Below are 21137 nucleotides of genomic sequence, written 5' to 3'. Positions count from 1 at the left end.
AAGAAAAAACAATAAAGAATGTGTGCTTTTTGCTAGAGAACCGTGCCTTGCTCGGATTTCCTTCCTTCACTTCTAGTTTTCTGCGGTTCAGTTAGTTGGCTTATAATATAAATTTTCTGTCAAGCCGAAACGCGATCGATATGAAGAACCGCAAGGTATAGAGGAAAACCTAAGCTCAAGGGTCTGAAGAAGGTCTTAGTACATAGCGGCTTTATACAGACAACTAACGTGAGCATACCCAAGCAGCAACGTGTTGGACGCAGATGCTATAGGAGGAAAGATACACAAGGCTGGCGACGACTAACAATCGAGTGTTTATTGAATAAAGGGTCAAAAGTAAAAACATCTTGGACCTCGTCCACGCTACCTAGCGTTCACTTCTACTTAAGGTATGGCCAGCCGATCGCTGCATAATTGGCGCTTCCTTCGAGCACGTGGCAGTGCTAGTATTGTTGCACGAGGACGGGAAATCAAAGTTGGCACGCTAAAGCATCGGTGAATTCGAGTCGCGCTACGCAAACATAGACGGATACGCACCGGACATGGGAGAACGGGGAGGTCAATAGGCTTTTCCCGCCTTTTGGCAAGGTCCCTACCGAGCCGCGCCAATGTGACGTTGAAGCCTACGCACGAGCTGCTCCCAGGCATGGCACGGTCGCGTTTATTTTCAAGCGCTGTTCCCACCCCTTATAGAAGGATATGATTGCATGTATACTCTGTGCGCGATCAGGGCATTCCCATGCGCACGAATATATATAGCTCAGCTTACTTGGGGGTATCACAGCGAAACAAATGACTGAACCGCGGTCACGATTTCGTATCATTATCACGTGTGCCCGAGACGCTGCCACAAATAAGTTGTTCTCATAATGTATGAATAGCACGTAATTGCCGCAGCGTATGCTGAAATGATGTGACGAGCGCGTCGCGAAAAGATACAATATTATTACGACAGAAACAATCTTTGTGGAGTCCACGAAACTATCACGATCTGCATTCAGGAGGCAGAACTACGGGTCCGCTTGCTACGTATTTTTCTCGGCTGACGTGTGCTCAATAAGAAGAACTTGTTGGTGTTGCCGTTCTTTCAATACTCATTGGATAGTGAGTACATCCTTCTTTCGTGATTAATGCAAACTTTAAACTTCCGTGTTCTGTTCCATATCAGCAGCGTTTACATTTCGTGTGCTTGTCTTCCTCAAGCACAAGAAACCAGAAGTGACACTGAATACAGTTGGAGGATAGTGATCTACAGCGTGTTGCTGCGTTAAAGCGCGTTACCCGTTCACGTTCTTTCTCGCAATGTTCTTTCTTGTATTGGCATCTCTTTCAACGCAATTCACCTATGCCACGCGCTCAGTACATCGCGTGCAAAAATATGGCACGTCGGAATTTATTGTGAAACAGAGCGGCGTGTTTGACACGCCTTCTAGTGAAAAAGTTGTGAAACTCAACATCAAGATGAACAAACTAAGAAAAGCTTGGCCTTCATTCGGATTTTATGCGTACCGTTCAAAGATAACGTGGCCCCAGAGCTTCTAAATAATTTTGTTTTATTTCGATATTTTTAATTTTTGACGGGTACTTTGCGGTAGGTAGGTCAGTGTCTCGCCTTGTATCGAGCCTTATCAATAAAATAAAAATAAAGTTTTAGACGGTGAGATTGGGCCACTCTCTCACAGCACACTAGCATGATGTTATCACAACCGCTCACATTCTTCCCTCACGTCAACACCTACTACCCGCCGCGCTGGCTTAGCCGCTATGGTGTGGCGCTGCTAAGCACGAGGTCGTGGGATCAAATCCTGGCTGTGGCGGCCACATTTCCGTGGGGGCGGTATGCAAGAACACCCGTGTCCCTTGCATTGGGAGACGGCAAAGATCCCCTAGTGGTCATAAATTATTCCGGAGACCCCCACTACGGCGTCACCTTCCCCTTCTCCTCCCAGGACCTGAGCTGAGGAAGTATAAGAGTAATGTTGAAGCTTGCTATACAAAACACAAAGTTAATGTTCAGCAGTCTGGCAAAATAATAACAACTCATGATGGGCAGTAAGCCTCTGGAATATACGTGCAACAGAACGTTTATATCTAGATCAATTGCTCAGAGGAGACCCGGAGCATAACAAGAAATTTTGAAGAAGAATAAAACTGTGTTGGAGCGCATACGGCCAGCATTAATAAACCATGAGCAAAAGTTGACCGCTATCTTTGAAATGAAAAGCGTACAATCATTGTATTCTACCGGTACTAACATCTGGGGCAGAAACTGAAGCTTGAGAAGAACGTAAGAACCGCGGAACGAGACATGGAAGGAAACAAATGCAAGTCGTAACCTGAAGCGACAGCCGTGCAGATGAGAGAGCAAACGGGGCCAGCATAATTCTACTGGACAATAGGCAGAAAAGCACTCCTCTCACGATCGCTGTCGACGTTAAAGCGATTAGCATTCAAGCAATGCAGCGCACCCCGTACTGCTAAACAGACTCTTATTTAGAATCTGTAGTGGTCAATCTGGGACGTCAGTTGCTTCGGCTACATGTGCCGTCTCCGCGATCGGCTTACTTTGCTACGAACAATGACACTCGCGCGCCAAGGTCGGTCATGAGCGAGACGGCACGACGATTACTTTGTGGCGACGATGAAGAGATATCGATGTGACGACAAAGGCGGTATGACAATGATGGCATCACAACAATGGGACGACGATTCTGAATTGGTGATGATGGATGACAACGACGGCATGAGGATCATATGATAATGACGAAGGTATGACGTTGATGCCGTGAGGATGACTGCACGACAACGACTGTATGAAGGCGGTAACACGACGCCGATGGCGCGGCGACAACTATACGTCGAAGCTGGAACGACGGCGACGAAACGACCATGACAGCATCACGACGACCATGTGACAACGAATGCAAGAACGACGAAATGACGATGATGTCATGACAACGGTGGAATAATCAATATTAAATGACGACAGCGTGAGTGCGTTGGAGTGGCAAAAAATAAATAACGTCAAAGGAAAGACGGAGGCGATATGACGACGAAAGCATGATCACAATTGCATGGAGTTTCTGAAATTATGAAAATGACATGACGACAACGTGACGACGAGGTATGGCTACAATGGGAAGGCGATGACCGTTATCAAGACGGCTGCTGAGCACGAGGTCGCGGGATCGAATCCCGGCCACGGCGGCCGCGTTTCGATGGGGGCAAAATGTGAAAACACCTGAGTATTCAGATTTAGGTGCACGTTAAAGAACCCCAGGTGGTCGAAATTTCTGGAGTCCTCTACTACAGCGTGCCTCATAATCAGAAAGTGGTTTTGGCACGTAAACCCCATAATTTAAACAAACATTATGAAGACGATGGCGCACCTAGGCCAGCATGACGAGAGTCGGATAACGAAACTGAAATGACCAGGATAGAACGAAGACGACCGCATCACGACCACAAGCACACATGCAAAATTGTAGAGAGCTTGGTAGGTATCTAGGTACTTTGCTGGGGACAGCGCGAAAGTGCACATGCACTTTAGAATAGTAAGGGCTAGTTGGCTTGACATGATTTTTGCAAAGGGGGAGCGCAGAAGCGCTGCGGGAAAAAAGGAGACTTAAACAGGCCTCCTCCTTTTTGCCGCAACGCTTCTGCGTTCCCCTTTGAAAAAAATAAATGCACACTTACTGTTTTCAAGCGCATTTAGTTGCACGAAGAGCTTCGCTATAAAATGCGTCGTGTTGTCATAACCGTCGTACTATTGTCGTAGCGGTCGCCTTGTTCCTGGCTTCACACACACGGTCGCGTTATGTACACAGATGTTGTACAAATACGCTTGTCTACCCGGGAACGCATTGTTGTACCTGAAATGATACTGGATAGCCAGCTGTCAGCAAGATTCGCCTTATAACATCGATTTGCGCAGTGTGTTGGGTCTGCAGAACTGGGCGTTAGCTTCTAGGTCGTCACGTGATGGCATTAGCGATTGACAATTGGGTGAGTCACTCATTTTTAAAGCAGTTCACTAGGAACAAAATACACGGGAAGAAGCCTTCGTGGCAAGCGCTTAGTGAATGGACCGTTGCTCAGAAAGAGTGCGAGGACAAATCTGCTAAGGGTGATTCAAAGGAACTAAAGACCATCTTATATAAAAATTTTGGCATTAGCACTGGCGGGAAATGACGCATGACTAAGAAAGCATGGCTCCTTCGAATGAGCTTCGAGTTTTGCCGTTACCCGCTGTTTCCCGTATAGGGCTGAACAATCTCGCAGGCAAAGTGCCGGTACCTCCGTCATAGCTGCCAACGAATAGGTGCGTGCGTCGTATACAGGTGCTGTTTAAGGGCTGCTAGCATGAAAAAATGACAATTACCAGCCCTGTATCTTTGTTAACATTGCTTCAGTAGTAGCCGTCACTGGTGGCCGATTAAGCCATCATGGGATTTTGTTCCTTTGGCCTTTTAGGCAATGTAGTCCGGGAGATATCAGGGAGTGGGAGGACAAATGCGTGTGGTGAGAGGGGGGGGGAGGCTTAGGATGTGGCGGACCAATCGCATGTCTCCAGCGGAAAGCGAAAGTATACATTTGTAATGAATCTGCATATCTACCCATTTATTTCGGCCCTTTAACACATGCACATGACCAACTCTGTTCTCTATGGAATTGCGCATGAGTATGGCGCGTGTGCACATCAACATCCCCATCTGTACTTTAATCAATGTCACAAACTGAGGTCGCAATTTTGGTTGGTATGTTCGCTGAAGTAAAAGAGACCGCGCGCGAAACAGCATAGGATCCCTAAATATCATCACTGGAACAAATGCGTGCTTTCAAGCTCTCAATCACCTCAAGCCACAAGCACTCAAGTACTCGAGCACTTGAAGCATTTAGGAAAGTTGCTTTCTTCGCCTTCCTACCCGGGCTTTGTTGCGCCTGCTTGTTGAATTTCTCGCCAATTTAAGTGGACACGAGAGCACAGGGCAAGTTAAATTTGAAGGGACAAAGGCGTCTCCTGTAGGTATTCCAGGAGAGTGCCCATGATCTTGTTTCCATGCTGTGGCCCCTTCGCCGTGTCTTCCATTCCTGTAGCCAGTTTATGACCTTGCGTCGGTTATGCATAAACAGTTTCACGTGAGCTAGTAGACGTCAGATCACTTTCAGTGTTGCACCAGAAAGAGCAACAGCCTCGCAGGTGCCGGATCCGTGCCCTTCCTTACGCTCATTATTATACTTAATTTTTTGCATTACAGACAGACAAACAGACAGAAAACTTTATTTATAGCAAGTGACTCTGGACCCTCCTGGGTCCCTGTTCAAAAGAAAATCGAGATTTCATTTGACCTAATTTTTCAATTAAAGCCGCTTTCAGTTGTCTAAGATTTTTCCCAATTTATCAGTGATAATATTCTTCCCCGTCATATATTATCACTGGTGATTACTGTGTCAGTATCGAGGGTGAAAACTCGGAATAACGATCTTGTGCGGAGCTATTGTTCTTCTTTTTGTATTCCATGGTGCTTCCTCACTGAATCAAGCAGTGACTTTTCTTGGGAATAAAATTTTGCGAGTGAGCTCACCACTGTACTATGTAATAAAAATTAAACAATGACGGAAATATTGCCCCAATAACGTCGGTTCTTATGTGAATTTCTGAGCACAAAAATCAATTTATGGAAGAACGCATGGCATTCAACTGCTTCGTAGATTTTTTCAAGTGTCCGGTTCTCACCTGTGCCATTCCTAGGCAGATCGGTATGGGTCATGACATGCTCCTGCTTAATATCTTACGGAATTTTGGTTGATATATTATTGCCAACGATGCACCTTTAGTCTGCCTAATAAAACAATAAATACCGACATAAATTCTTAATTGTACTGTAGACCCATATGTATCTTTAAGGCGCCCACGCTCAAGAAAATTTTCAATGGCTTCTATCAGTTAAAAAAACGTTTTATGTTTCGACTACTTCTTCGTCCATTGGTTTTGTAACACTAATTATGGGCTCATTTTTGAGGTTGAATTTATTAAACTACATATGGCCCATGAGACATGTACATACATTGTTATGTGAGGTGAAAAAAGAAAGCTGCTTACAGGACGCCTTGCCTAGCCACATAACCTCTGATAGGACCAACAGGACACAATGGAAGCAGAAAGTAAATTTCCACAAAAAACGCACACCTGGCCTTTCACAATACGGACATCAACCATAACTCATACTTCATTCAAAACCGCCAGATTTTCGGAAACCGTAACCTATTTAGCCCAGAATTTCCAATACTGAAGTTTTAGACAACACACTCAAATGCTGAATTGTTATTAAGGCGAAAGCCTTAGATGGCTAATGGGTCGAAAAATCCGATGTCTGGCGTTATGGCCCCAAAATTCATGGCAGCAAAAGCCATAGGGAGTTGAACCCTTCACCTGCAGTGGGAGTCGATCGCCTGACCTGTGGTGTTAATAAAGGGGAAGTTAATTAAGACTCACGACCTTTGGTGGCAGTCAAACTCGTGACCTTTGGTTTTAATTAGGGCGAATTAGGCCGTCAATATATAAGAAAGCGTGGACCCGAGGTGGAGAAGAAGCCTCAGCGCTACCTGTGGTGTTAAGTAAGGCAAAGCTAATTAAGGCCGAGGTAATTAAGATATAGTTAGTTAATGCATTCGTACCCAAGACCTTTGATGGGAGTCGAACCCACATTGGAAATACGGGCGAACCGGCCACATCTCCAAGGAAGGAAGGAAATCAGCTTTATTCAAGGTCCTGCAGGCCACGAGAGCTTTGGGCTATAATGGAGTGCGCGCCTCCCACGACGGAACCGGGAGGTTGAGTTTCCTGGCGGCGTCGTGCTGGACGGCCCAGAGTTGGGGAGCGAGTTCTTCGCTCCGGATTGCTTCCTCAAACTTGCGCTTGTCCGGTTCGGAGCTTGCGAGCACGGCCACAGTAAATGATATACGTTAAGGGATCTATTGCAATTGGTGCAATAAGACTTGTCGTTGAGCTCGGGCATGTAATGGTGTTAATGGTCTCCTTTTATTCCCTTTACCCCTTTCCCCAGCACAGGGTAGCCAGCCGGTACTTACACTGGCTAACCTCCCTGTCTTTCCTCCTCTCTCTCTCTCTCTCTCTTGTTTTGCGTGGCGTATGTGTCTGTTTGTAGCATTCTACAAACAGTTGTAGAAGTTTTATTCTAGTTGACGTCATGAAGGTCACGAGGCTAACCCACCACCTTTGATGTTAATTACAGTACAGGTAAATGAAGTTTAGATAATGAAGCCACTCGAACCCACGACCTTTGATGAAAGTCGAACCCACGACCTTTGGTGCTAATTAGGGCGAAGTTAATTAATGCACCGTCTTTCAAGGTAGAAATAATCAGGGCACTCGATCCCGCAATTGTTGGTGGGATAAACACGCAAGTGGAAGTAACAATGCCTTCGCACGACAATGTCAAGTAATGTAATGAATGCGTCGTGAGCATGCAGGCTTTCAGGCCTTCCTCTTTAGCGTATGCTAAAGTGACTGTCAACTTTTTGTCGCCTACTAACACCCTTGGAAAACAGAAAGCGACAGATTGAGAGCCATAATTTGTGCCCGGAGAAACATTACATACCATTCAACTTTATGCTGAGTAAGGCGAGAGGCGGGGTTTATTTGCAGATCAGCCACTGTATGCATGTGCCTAGCATTATCATTTGGGATTTAAAGTTGACGAGAGTGTATTCGTATTGTATATGAACTCGTTTTATATTACATAGCCGTTCGTACAGATTAGATATGAGTAACTGTCACAAAAGCAGTACAACAATACTTAATCATATTTACATCCGTACGAGTGATAGTTCTCCTTGCAAGTACATACCAGCCCCACTCTTCCTGGGAGAAACATGGACAGCTGTTTCACTTCTCGTCGTATCACTCAGGCAAGAATAAAGAGAAATGTACGCATCGCATTCAGTTGCGTACCATTCATTCAGCCGCTTCACGAACGCTTCGCTGCACATAGATACGAGCATTTCCGTTTGATCTGCATAACTTTTTCTATCCATTTGTGGCCTAAAGAAGAACACGCAAACCAGCTAGTCCTTGCGTCCATCTCACGAGCACCATCTAGTTTTAGTGCTTTAGAGTCAGGAATGTTACTGTGGAAAAAAGTGTGTGTGTGTGTGTGTGTGTGTGAAGTGCGCGGAAAGGTGAGAGTTTAACGTGTATGCCTATATGTAAGTGCACATAACCACCATTTCCATGTTGACTGAACCGTCCTGGTTTCAATGGCCGTAGACACTAGCGACACGGTTCCCTCTAGTAATTGTAAGAAACTCTATGATCTTGGCATTTGCCCTTGGGCCGCCCATGCGCGGTTGATAGTACGACAGCAAGACTACGGCGGTGACGGCCTAATTGCGCCCCAGGCGTCGGCATAATTCTTATCGCGTTAAAACATTTGGGAAAACATTGATTTTGGAATATTGTGGCACTGATTGTGTTTTGAGATTCCCTGATATTCATCAACCCTTTTTCCTTCGCATTAGCTTGTTGGTGTATCCCTAAAAACTTTATCACTTGTCACGCTCTCACTGCGCTACAGGTCGAGCTGGCTGAGCACGTCCCCTTCAGCACGCTTGTCTCACCCGTGTGCCTAGGCGACGCGGACCAGGTCGAGAAGGATTTCTTTCTGCGCTCCAAGCAGAAGGCACTGGTGTCCGGCTGGGGCCGCACCATGAACAACAAGCGCGCATCCAGCCGCCTGCAGGAAGTGGAGGTGCCCATCCACGCGCCCGAGACTTGCCGACGGTCCACAAATTTTACGGTGCGTATCTGTCCAGCCTCCGTTTTGAAGGCCATAGCTGCTTTGAAGATTTCGTACAGCGAGGCATTGGCTTCCAATGATTGGTTCAGATATACCGAAAATATGGACTATATGAGAAGCCAACGAACTTTAATCGTGTTGTCTTCTCACTCTTGCTTGGCTTTTGAGCTCTACCAGCATGGTGCGAAATCTCCATGCCGGATATGGCTTCGTCTGCGCTACATTGCGTGAAATACTAATTTTATCAGCTGCGGCTCTATTTTGATATTAGTCTCGTTGTAACGATTTAAACTGTGTCATCAGCAGACTAGATACCGCCGTATTCATGTGGGGAGAGCCACATAACTTAGGACACTGCACTAGAAATTATGCTTTCTTTTTGTTCAGCAAGGCAATCCTCGTGGTGACAGACGCTTGTTTGTGCGCGCGAATAACTCCTTTCCTAAATACATAGGATTTCATATAACCATGTCACGGTTATAACAATGCTTCTCGCGTTTTCCCAGATCTTCTGATGCAGTCTCGCGGTGCGTCCGCGTAGTTATTTGGGTCTTCAGAAGGAAGCTCCATGACCCTGACGTTAATGCCGCGACAGCGAGCATATGTGTCTGTAAAGGTGCCCCCACGGTCTATGGAAAACTGAAACTCCCGACTCGACTCTCAAGGTCTCATTCTGTTCTGCTTCTCGCCGTTGAAGACTGACAACAGAGCGCGGCCTAAATATTAAAAAGACGAAGATGACTTGCAGGCTAACGGAAGCACCGTGGGATCACAGCAGAGAGAGTGCCAGTGCACGATGCAACCGGCTGTGAAGAGTCGTTGCTATCGGAGCTGTCGCTGCGAAATCATACTTGCAATAGTCGCCCGCTCGGGGAGCAGACACCTACTACGTACGTGCTTTCACTGCTCGAAACAGCAGATTGAAATACATTGCATGGTTTAAAACAGACGTAGGTCACGTGCTTCACAGCACACACGATGTCGATTAGTTTCATAGCCCCGTCCTAACACGGTGACAACAAACTGACGACTAATAATTAAAACTCAATCTTTCATTTCGATGAAACTGTATTTGAAATACTTTATTTCAGTATGTGCGAAAGAACGAAATTCTGATTAAGCTTTTGAGCAACAATATGACTTTGAGCCACTTACAAAACGATACTGCAAGCAATGTAATCCGACTATTTAGTGCTTAATAGCCAGTTAATGCTTAAGACCAGTTAGTGCTTAATATGGGACGTGCACATTGTAGGAATATTTAGGCTATGTCCTCTAACGCTGTCTGAAATTGGTATTTTGCGGCATAAGGGAAGCTTTCAGAAAAAGTTTATCTATAACGTCAATTCACTTCTCCTCAAGTTCCGCAAGTTTGGGCAGACGTATTTCGCAACTGCTGAGGTCATGAAATTCCTTCGCACATATGCAACTTGAACATTGAACGGCTGCATTTCCATAATTCTAGTGTATGTGTAAAATGACCTAAAATCTATTGAGAAAATTTCGGATAATTTTTGCATATACGCGGTTATCACATACTTAGTTATGCCGGCCAGCGCTAGTAATTGGCGATGCCAAAAATACGTTATGTTACCTGCTGCATGTGTTTATAAATTCTGAACTGTTTCTATTTAGGCGAACTTTTTTAATTTAAGCACATCTAAAATTCGTTTGTCCTCAACTTGAACACGCGTCATCAATTTGGTCACCTCATCAAACCTATAACTAATCAGCGCTCTTGAACGTGTAGGAGGACTAGAGCCGTCACCAAGGACTACAGCCGCCGCTGAGCTGTTACTAATATTAAATCTTCTTTGTCCTTATCCTCCTTAGAATCAAGCAGAGAGATTGCTCTAGTCTGCTTATTTCATAAAACAACAAACTGTCAGCACCAAACCGTCCTCCCTCTCTCTCAACCGTTACGAACGCCTCGCCGCTTGCACAACAGCCGCTCCTTCAAACCTATCTTTGCGCACACAAACGCCTTCAATTCATCAGCCTTACCACTAGCCATTGAACTATGGAATAGCCTCCCTGATATTGTTGCCGACATTCATGATCCTCTTAAGTTTCGTCATAAAGTAACCACAAATTTTTTCGTGACCAGTTGCTTTCATTAATTTTCTCTTAATTATGCACACACGGCTCGCTAACTTCCGTAGTTGCCAATGTCAATAGATGTGCCCTTACATTACTTCTGTAAAATTTGACGGTGTTAAATGATGCACCCTTACATAGTGCAGGTGGCGGCCATTCATTCTGATAATGTATATTGCGTTCCGCGAACTATTATGTAACGTCACCTCGTCTTATGTAGCTTAGTATACGTCTCATATATTCGTTACCTCTTTCCATTCCTTCAAATGCTTCCACTTATGAACATATATATTGTATAATCCCCCCCTCCTCACACAATACTCCTCCTGGAGCCTTTGAGGTTTTCTGAATAAATTAATAAATAAAGATGTGTGGCTTAGGCTGGAGACTTGCATCTGCCATTATCTGTTTTAATAGTGTATGAAGCAAGTTATTTCCCTCAAGTCATTTCAGCGTTTGCTGAATGGCCTCTGATGTCGTGGAATTGATCATCGCCCCCTAGGTATTGATCACAACAGCTTTGCCACTAGTTGATTCATCCTATCCTTTTCCAAACCTCTTCGATGAGTTTTGTTTCTTCGAAGGATGGCACAAAGTTAGCATGTAAGTGCGTGTTGTAATTTTTGCCAAAATATTGTCCGATTTCGCTTATGAAAGTGCATGCAGGGTGTACACACACGCACACACACACACACACACACACACACACATACACACACACACACACACACACACATATATATATATATATATATATATATATATATATATATATATATAAGCGCGAAAGTCTTGTCTGATTTGGGTATGTGCCACCAGCATATATATCGTGCAACAATATTCTGAAGAGAAAATTAAAAGCATCTTTCTTTCTATAAGCAGGTGACAACGCAATCTTCATGGCTGCTCCTCGTGGGGCTGACTTTTCTAATTAGTTTTCTTAAAAGACGCAGTTCATTTCTGCATCTCCCAACTCAGCTGCCTATATATAATGCAAAGCTTAAAAAGGAAAGAGCTGTGCTATTAAGAAAACTAATAGCAGGTTCGTTTTTCTAAGAGGCAGGTTCATCTTACGGTCTCCTCCCGCAATGCAGTTTCTAGAGATGTCACCGCGCTCCATTGCCTATATACCTTTCAACTATAACCTATAATAACTGTAACCTTTCAACTTACTGTTTTCTGCTATCACACAGTTTAGCTGAGTTCCACAACATTTCATTACTTATTCAGAATGCTGTAGCTTGAACATTACAGGTTCATCATATTCGAGCGCCTCCAACGAGTTAGCGGGAAATATTAACTTACTTGGGTCAAACACAGTATCTAGGGAGCTAGAAGTCATTGTTTCCTACTGGTACGATTTGCATAATTTACAAGGCTGGTAATCGATGTAAGCGGCATTGTATAAGGCGAGGTAAGTCGGGATTTCCTCATCATGTGTCTCATGATTGTATTTTGTTGTCCATCCTTGTGCGAGAAGCTTCGAGTGCCTAATAAACAGTAATGCTGGAACTAAGTAAAGACAACAAGCGAAAATGCATTTCTTCTCGCATTTTATTAGCTTTATCAGAGTACCCTATATATTCTTTGTAAACGCACATACCAGTACAAATAAGCAATCTGCTGACATGAAAATATAAAGTTGCTGTCCCTAAAATATTAAAGAGGGTGTCGCAGCTATCATGCATTGAGTTAAAAAAAATTCAGTGCCATTTCGCTATGCGAAGGTGGATAAACAGTGAAGCTGTATATGTGGATCCATTAATGGCGAACTGTCCATTGTCATGCGTCAAACGCCGTATGCGCATAAATGGAAGGCGAGGCGCGACTAGTCGTTCCTCCGGGATGTTGTGCTTTGGAAAATCATGAGGCACCGGGGGACATACATCCCATGTATTGTCGCAAAACGCGGTACGCCACATTTTACTTACGAATCCCGGCATGTAGAGCAGAGATGCACCTTACCGCACTCTGAGGACACACACTTCTTCACCGTAGCCAGGGCGGTCGTTCGTTAGTCGACGTCCCGCTGTACAGTAATGGTTTGGAGGTCACTCAAAAACTACAGGCGATCAGGCACACACAACACAGGCCACAAAAAATTGGTTCCCCAAAAACTCCCTCTGAGACCTGGCCGTTGGTTGCTAGGGTGAAACACTTCAAGTTTGCGGGATCGGGACCGCATGGACGGTTCGCATTTTTTTACGCCTCGCTGTCGTGATGGGCAGCACGCTTACGGGACCGCCACCACGGGAGAGGGAAAAGAAAGGAAATGAGATACGCAAGCGCCTCGAACACTGACAAAGGTAGGGCGGTGAGAACGTAGACATTGTCAACGCAGGTAAAATTGTAGTGTTTCTTCTAAGATATTAAACTTAATTTTGCAAATTGGTGGAGTGCTTAAAGCCAGCTTCACCTATGCCGCGGGTAGGCCTGGTATTGCACCGTCTTCGGAATCGGTCCACATATGGGGAGATTTTTGATCTACACTGCGCGATAGACGCACGCAATTTTTTCTAGAACCTAGCCACATAAAGCTTCGCTATAAAAAGACGCGCATTCTACTCGAAGATAATCAAGTGCATATTGTTCACAGTTGAAGAGAGTGGCTGCCAGCAGTTTTTGATGTTGATGCCATTCATTTGACTAATTATCTGCACTCAGCTAATTTTTTAATTAGTGATCCTAATGCTGTGATGTGAATGAATTAGCAGAAAATTGCAAGGAGCATAAAGCTGGCTTGTTTTGAGCCAGGTACTTGCGTCCAGTTTATTTCTTCTGGCTGATAAAGAAAGCCCGCGAAAACTGAAAAATATGCTTTTTGATGCGGACGGACGGTTGTGCACGCGATATTTATTTATTTTGCCCGGGCTTTCATTATCAGCCGGAAACAATAAACGGACAAGAAATACCTGGTCGAAAATATGCCCAAACTTAAGTTTCTTTCAATTTTCTACATTTTTTTCATTGACAGCATGACATTAGGAGCAGCAACTAAAGATTAAAGAATTTCAACTAATTGCGAAATTATATGGCATCAGCATTAATACTGCTGTCGCCTGCTCTGCTCGACTGTGAACACTATGCGCCTGGTTATCTTCGCGTAGAATGGCTCGTTATGTTTAAAAACGCGATCCATGACAGCTGAGACATCCTGTTTGTAGCACATTCCTGTCACAAATGTTTGATTTGGCAAACTTATTGCAAGAGCTGTGCTCCCGCCATTGTGTAGCCTCTGGAACTTTTGTTTGATATTTTCAATCCGTGCTACAGTCAATCACAGTGCATTGAAATGCTGACGGGGAAAAACATGCGCAGGTGACCGAGAATATGCTGTGCGCGGGCGCAACTACGGGCGGCGTTGCCCGCGACGCCTGCGACGGAGACAGCGGTGGACCCCTGGTGGCAGAGCGCGGAGGCCGCTGGTACCTCATCGGCATCGTCAGCTGGGGCGACAGCGTGCTCTGTGGTTCCAAGGGCAGCTACGGATTCTACACCAAAGTGAACCGCTTTCACCAATGGGTCAAGAGCATCATCAGCTGAGGTGTTCACCGGCAGGTCACTCCGCAGAGTGATGCGTCCAGATTCCTCGACTGTACGCAGAGTCGAGCCCTGTAAGCGTGCGGGGCGAACTGAACTTCTCAGGACAGAGGGGGGACGGCCTTCGCACTCGAGAAGAAAGTACAGGCGAACATGTGCACATATAGTGTTCCACACCGTATGACCATACTGAACGCTGGGCGTGACTTCCGGTGATATTGCGACGGAGGCAGGAGGTGATTACTCGGGCGTTTAACGGCTAACACTAAGAGTAAAAGGAGAAATCGAATGAAGATCGGAATGTGAACGCGGCGCGGGGAGGGGTTCTCCACAAAATAATGCGTGCAAAAACACAAAACAATACACACACCAGTGCCACTTAGACACGCCCAAAGTCTACCTGCGCACAAAGGTCAACATGCGTGGTCATACAGAATGCCATATGGCGCGGCAACACCACGAACTGTGATTGACAAGCGTGCTACTTTCTCGGGCGGTTCGATGGCTTGAAGCACGCTGTCATTTGGGATGAACGCGGGTGTCGTTGGACTGGTATCCAACGTTAGAAAAGCTAGTCCTACTAAAGGGAAACCTGGCGCTCTAGTGAAGCGAAAAGAACCTCCAGGGATCATCCAATTAAGTCGTAATTTCGACAAAAAAAAAAAGGGCGAGTAGGCACTAACACCACCCTCGCAGTAATGACCCCTGCGAATAATCTCTGGCAAACTTCAGAGGCCTTTAGAAATCTAGCTGTAATCCTTAGCCCCTTGGCGACCGTTTCATACCTCCAAAGTAATCACCTGCAGAAGTCCTGGACATAATGATATCCTTGTACTGTTGAAGTGTATCATTTAAAATTAAAATTTGGCTTTTCGAAGCCTCTGAGGAACGTTATTCCAGCTGTAGATTCAGTGATTCAATAGTGTCTTGTGATTCAACAGTGTTTTCAATAATGTAAATATTGTTCTAGCGAGGCCTGGACATAATGCTGTTGAATGCGTTTAGTAGCGAATTTGGACCAATTTGTTCCACGTCAACGCCTATGAACCGTTATGTTTTGCTTAGATTGATTGCCAGGCATTTAGGGTGGCTTAGAGGTGCAATGGAAGAACAGCTGCTTGAAGCAAAATGTTTTTCGTAATTCGGCTACACCAGATTCCGTGAAGTCCTTACACGGAGCTGAACATTTCGTTCATCAGCTACGTTACGGTAGAAGTGAAATCTTTCTCAAGCAGCCCTGAAAGTGTTCCATATTCTAGTCTCGGGCAGGCAGCAATACTCCAACTGCCTTTCAAAATTTTTGTTCATAGGCAAACAGGACCAATTTTTTTATACTGCGTCGTCAGGTCTTGCCTTGAAAACTGTTACTAGCTCAATTTTGCTTTCACTAATTGCTACTGGGGCGCATCGAGGGCTGAGAATGCATGCACGGAGTCCACCTGTGAACTGTTTTCGATGGGTCTCCAGCATTGCGAGTTTTGCTGTACAGCTTGCAATAAACTATTGGCAGCCCTCAGAAACAGTCATTGCCTGAGCCATATTCCACTTTGCTTTTCATGTGTGTGTGTGTAGATGTCAATCCTTTCAGTAATCTCTTCTGCAGTTTGTGCAGTGTGCACCCTAAGCTATACTGTTGTGTGTAACAGTGTGTTCATTACTTCATGTCTCAAGAAATTCAATAAAGCGGTATCAAAAGCCTGAGTTGCTATCGACGGTTGCACGGCTTCAGCAACGACTGTGCTCGCTATGTGAGGAAGGTTCACCGTTATAGAGACAAATAAACAAAGAAACACACACAATGTACACTTGCGAAAATTAAGAAGATGCATCAACTGGGCTGGTGTATTGAACGCGTTTCTTCTTTAGCCACAAGAACGCCAACTCATCATATTCTATATGGGAACTCGCGGCTTAAAGACCGATTTAAACGCTGCAGACCTAATGTAGAGCTCATATTAGTGTTTTTGTTATGCTGGAGCAAATTTTCAGTTGCGGATAGTTAGGTAAATCCATTAATAACAAATAATTAATGTAACGATTATAATTACTCCACTATAATTGATTCTCATTTCACGGTTTGTTCGTACCAATGAATTTTCTATGGACAAGTTGTTTTAATTTTCTATGGCGTGATTTTTTGTGGGGCTAAGTATCTTTAAGACCAGTAGCCTAGGTACAAATGGCGTTTTCGACCAACTATATCATATTTAGTTATTTTTCGGGGGAATCACAAACTGCGCTTAATCGCCATGTGAGAACAACCTGTCTGGAATTTTTTAGGGGGCATCGCAATATCTCGAAGGCTGCGGCAGTGTTCATTTCTGCTACTAAACTAACGACGTTCTCCAGGCATTCATTTGCACTCGAGCGTAAAACACTAAAATGACAAATCATGTTCCCTTCATTTTCCTTGTACTATATTATAAAGCAAATCCTTCCCCGCTCTCACATTCTTGCAGATTTTCACGTAGACGCATGCTTCTGCAGCCGCAAACCCTTTCTTTTAGAACAACCATCTCTCCCTTGCAAATGTCGTACCGGGTATACATCAGCAATGTTTGAGAGCGGGCTCATAGGTTCGGCATTTAGCAAGGCTTCGTGAGACTGGCCGACTGTCCTTCGGGCAGTCTCCCTGAGGCTAGCTGAACGACATTCAGTATGTTGCTTTTTGACGCGAAAGCATCAAATGGCCCATTGAGCGAAAAAGCCGGTGTCTGTGGTCCAGAGCACAGAAATGGCACCTATAGTCCATCTCACAGGTTGGTTGCACCACTGCAAAAGCTGGTCAGATTTCAATTAATCAGGAAGGCGTGCTCCTCCGGGTTGTGTTAGCTCACGCTCGCTCTCACACGTGGCCTAATAGTCTGAACGCCCGTCCCGCAAGGACGTGCGCGTCTCAGCGGACGCAAGTACGAATCCGTATAGGTAGAGCTCAAACTTTTCACTGGAGATTTTTTTACGGTAATTTGGCTGTCCAAAGGGCCTGCGACAGGGCTGAAGATCATGGTCTTCCGCCCGGCGCGGCTGCGGCCCGCGACTACAACGTAAACCCTTAGAACCAAATAAAGTTTCTTGTCTGTATGTTTGTTACCTAAACTTTTTCTCGCTTCCTAACGCCCAATACACCGCACCGTACTGTTTGAGTAGTACTTTTGTTCGTTTCTCCGCGATCTACGATTGCTCCTCACGGAAGCCAATAAGAACCTCTACAGGTAGCTCCTTTCTTCTGTGGTTGGTTGTGTTTTTGTGGGTATTATGTCGTTTTCCCGCCAAACTTTATGTAGCTCACACCTCGGGATTTATTCGTGGCGTGCTCCGTCAGCAGAATATGCTACGCGGCAAAGCCAACTTTCATTCAAATGCCTTGTAGTTCTCAATCTATCTTCGAAAAAATTATTGTACAAGAGACCACTAGGTCGACTCGAACGGTACACCGAGTTTCAATTACTTAAGGATTTAGTTTACGGTGGAATTGTAACCGTTTCGTAATTCCCATCTGCAGTCAATACATGGGTCATTGCGGGAGTAGCAAGGTTACAAAGAACCTCTGTAACTCCTGCTACACCGAAATTATCGCAAAGCAAATGTGATGACGTTTGACTTCTCAGACGACTGCACAACCCTGGGGATATTTATCTCAGCCTGTATCATAGATAATCATCAGTCGCAGTTTTGATACAAATAGCATGATGCCGTCGCTACGCCATTCTAGCAGCATCACAAAGCCACTATGAAAAGGACAGCCTCATGTTCTCGGGGTGCCTCTTCATTGCACTTATTCATCAACCATTACCATGTCACAGGCAAAAAAAAAGAGGCAACAGTACATGAGACAGTTGTATAACATATGCAAGGATGTAGAACGCGTTGTAGGACCGATTTTCATTTCTGTACTTCAGAGAGACACACATAAAATACACAGGCTCTTTTGAGGAAGTCGCATGTATTATGCGCATGTGGTCTCCAGGATGACCTACTTACAATGTACAAAAAGCTGATTGAGGACCGTCGACTTCGGTCATGACAGATTAGCACTAAAACAATTGCACTTCTTTCGGTAATAAACAAGAATTCTATCTGCACAGAAACAGCCAACTCAAAATGTGTAAAACATGAAAATCACCCCCAGAAGTAGAAATGCAAGTTCAGGGCACTTTTGCTACTCCACATGACAGTCTTGCATAAAACCAATTTTCACGCAAACGTTTGACGAAGCTCATAGAATGGCCGGACACCTAATGTCGTCCTCATACGACCTCCTGTCATCGTCCATGGTGGAGTTAACAAGCAAGTTTGTTTGACAACTACCAAGCCAGAGAAAAAAAAACAAAGCAGAGCTGTCTAACCTATTGCAAAGCCCTTCAGAATGGAACTCCTCACCGGACAGGTATACTTTTTATATTTATGAACACTTAAAAAAGACGCGTAATATTCACAGTACATAGGGGGAGAAAAATAAATTGGAAGCATTAATCAGACAGAAAAGCTGTCAAGGCTGCGCTTGGTCTGCCTATGACTACGTCAAACGATATGTTGTTACGACTGGGTTTGCATAATACTTTAGATGAAATTGCCGAGACTCAGCGTACTGCACAGAGGGAGCGGTTGCTAGGTACACGAGCGGGTAGGTATATTTCAGAGTCAATTGAAGAATCGGTGGCTGTGTCGCACGATAGGGCCCCCCTACACGAGTTGAACGTGAACCTTAGGGCAAATATCATGGTTCGTCCGTTTCCGCGGAATGTGCACCCCGTGTACAATGTAGGGAGGCGGGTCGCGAGAGCTAGGGCTTTGTTGCAAGAGGCAAAGGATTAGGAGGAGGAGTCGACGTTTGTTGACGCCGCATGGATTAATGGTAAAAATGCTTATTCGATGGTGGTAGTAGATGGCAAAGGAAGCATTAGAAATGCTGCTTCCATTCATACCAAAGATCCGGGAGTTGCCGAATAGATGGCTATTGCTCTAGCACTAATTGATTCAAGAAGAGTTTTGGTGTTCAGTGACTCGCGATCTGCGATTAAAGCCTTCTCGAGAGGATTTGTTGCGGAACCGGCTAATAGACTGCTGCAGGGTAGGGATTTCACTTCGCCTACAGTTACTTCGTACCCGGCGCACATGGCGACAGTGGAGGGAGCCCCGCGTAACCTTAAGGAGGTGGCGCACAGGGAGGCACGAGGATTAGTGTGCCGTGTACTCCCTGAAGGGGCTGGATCTCCCGCTCCTGAGCACAGGGACCAACTGTTAATCTACAACGAAATCACCAAGCACTATTACTTAGTATGCAGGGCATTCCCCGTGCCACATTCTAAATTAAATAGGCCACAGGCGGTTACATTAAGGCTTTTGCAGACACGAACGTACCCTAACCCGGTCATGATGAATAAAATTAATCCGGACTGCGGGGTTTCAGCCTATTGTAGTAAGTTTGGGGGTTGGCTCGATTTAGAAAACAGGCTTTGGCGCTGCTTGGCGTTGGCCGGTGATGGTTCTCGAGGTGAACAGTGGTGGCAGTGAATGCTGCACAGTGAAGTGCTGGCGGACCAACTCAGGGCTGTCCAGAGGGTCTGTTTGACGGCAGAGGGACTTGGCCTCTCTACCTACGTGGGAGCGGCCCGCATCAGTCCCAGAGTGATCCCTCAGGACCTAAATAAAGTTCTTCATACCATGCCATACACAGAATGCGCAGCCTGTCTTGATGAAGGCCATCACAATGGCTCGCACTCGATGTCGTCTTCATCAGCAGAGATTGCGTCATCACTACTCGGTGTGTCCTCTCCGAGGTTCACCTCCACTGGGTCCAGACTGTCAACAACACCAATAATGTGATTCACTATCTTCTTCGAGTCTTCTTCGTCTAGACCGTGCTGTACGCACTTCTACTTCTCCACGCTCGCTTGCTCCATCCGTTCCATACCAGCGGCTCCACGTCTTGCATCTTGAACGCCTTGTTTTCCCTGGCCACGAAACATTTCACATCAGCGCTTGCGAGCTCTATCGGATTCAGTTGAAATTGATAGGGGGGGTGGGCAAGTGCACAAAGGTGACCTGGTGCTACAGAGATACAGTCCACTCAGTATCCGTCTCCACCCGCATTAGTGTTTTCGGTGAGCTTCACCAGCTCAACTTTTACCATGTCCTGGCCGTACGCAACCCCCTTTGCAGAAAGCCAGTCCTGTATTTCCTTTTGCAGGCTGCTCATTCGCGGCAACTTTTCCTGTTTCACGGAGTGATAAGATGCACTGTCCATAACCGCAACATTTACAGGTGGCAGAACTGGCAGCGATTTCTCAATCAACCACTTTTCATAGTGCACGCCGTTCATTTCCTCATGATAATTGCCTCCGCTTTTCTTTGCGTAAAAAAACTTCCCCTGCACCTTCAACAAAGCCATTTATATTGCCGCAGTGTCACAACAAGCCTGCTGCATTTGCCACTGGGGTTTTTGAGGCCCGTTGACGGGCAGGATCGACGCGCGTTACGCAGGGTATCTACGGTTTCGTCAACCCAAACTTGACTACTCGTGTAGCCGGTGTTGAGCCACGTTTCGTCGGTGTAAGAAATGTACCTACCTTGGCGTCGCAACTGGACAATCTGGGGCAGGTAACGGCGGTGAGACTGCACAATGTGTGTCACTCCTATGAGCAGTGCGTTCCGAGATCGCTTCTTGTACCGGAAGCCAAG

General features: G+C 45.5%; 1 protein-coding gene across 2 annotated transcripts in view; it reads left to right on the top strand.

The window, feature by feature from the left end:
* The window catches only part of LOC126522337 (mannan-binding lectin serine protease 1-like), a 76806-nt gene extending 60649 nt beyond the window's left edge, over positions 1–16157 (top strand). For both annotated transcript variants that reach the window (XM_050171066.3, XM_055066359.2), the window contains 2 exons: positions 8598–8819; positions 14235–16157. In XM_050171066.3, the coding sequence (XP_050027023.1) occupies positions 8598–8819; positions 14235–14459 (447 nt within the window). In that variant the 3' untranslated portion in view covers positions 14460–16157. The remainder of the gene's footprint in view (positions 1–8597; positions 8820–14234) is intronic.
* The last annotated feature ends 4980 nt before the right edge of the window (positions 16158–21137 follow it).

Source organism: Dermacentor andersoni, chromosome 6 (genome assembly GCF_023375885.2).
Source record: "Dermacentor andersoni chromosome 6, qqDerAnde1_hic_scaffold, whole genome shotgun sequence".
In the NCBI taxonomy this organism is placed as follows: Eukaryota; Metazoa; Arthropoda; class Arachnida; order Ixodida; family Ixodidae; genus Dermacentor; species Dermacentor andersoni.
Note: the sequence above shows the minus strand (reverse complement) of the source record. Positions and strands in the feature narration are given on the sequence as shown.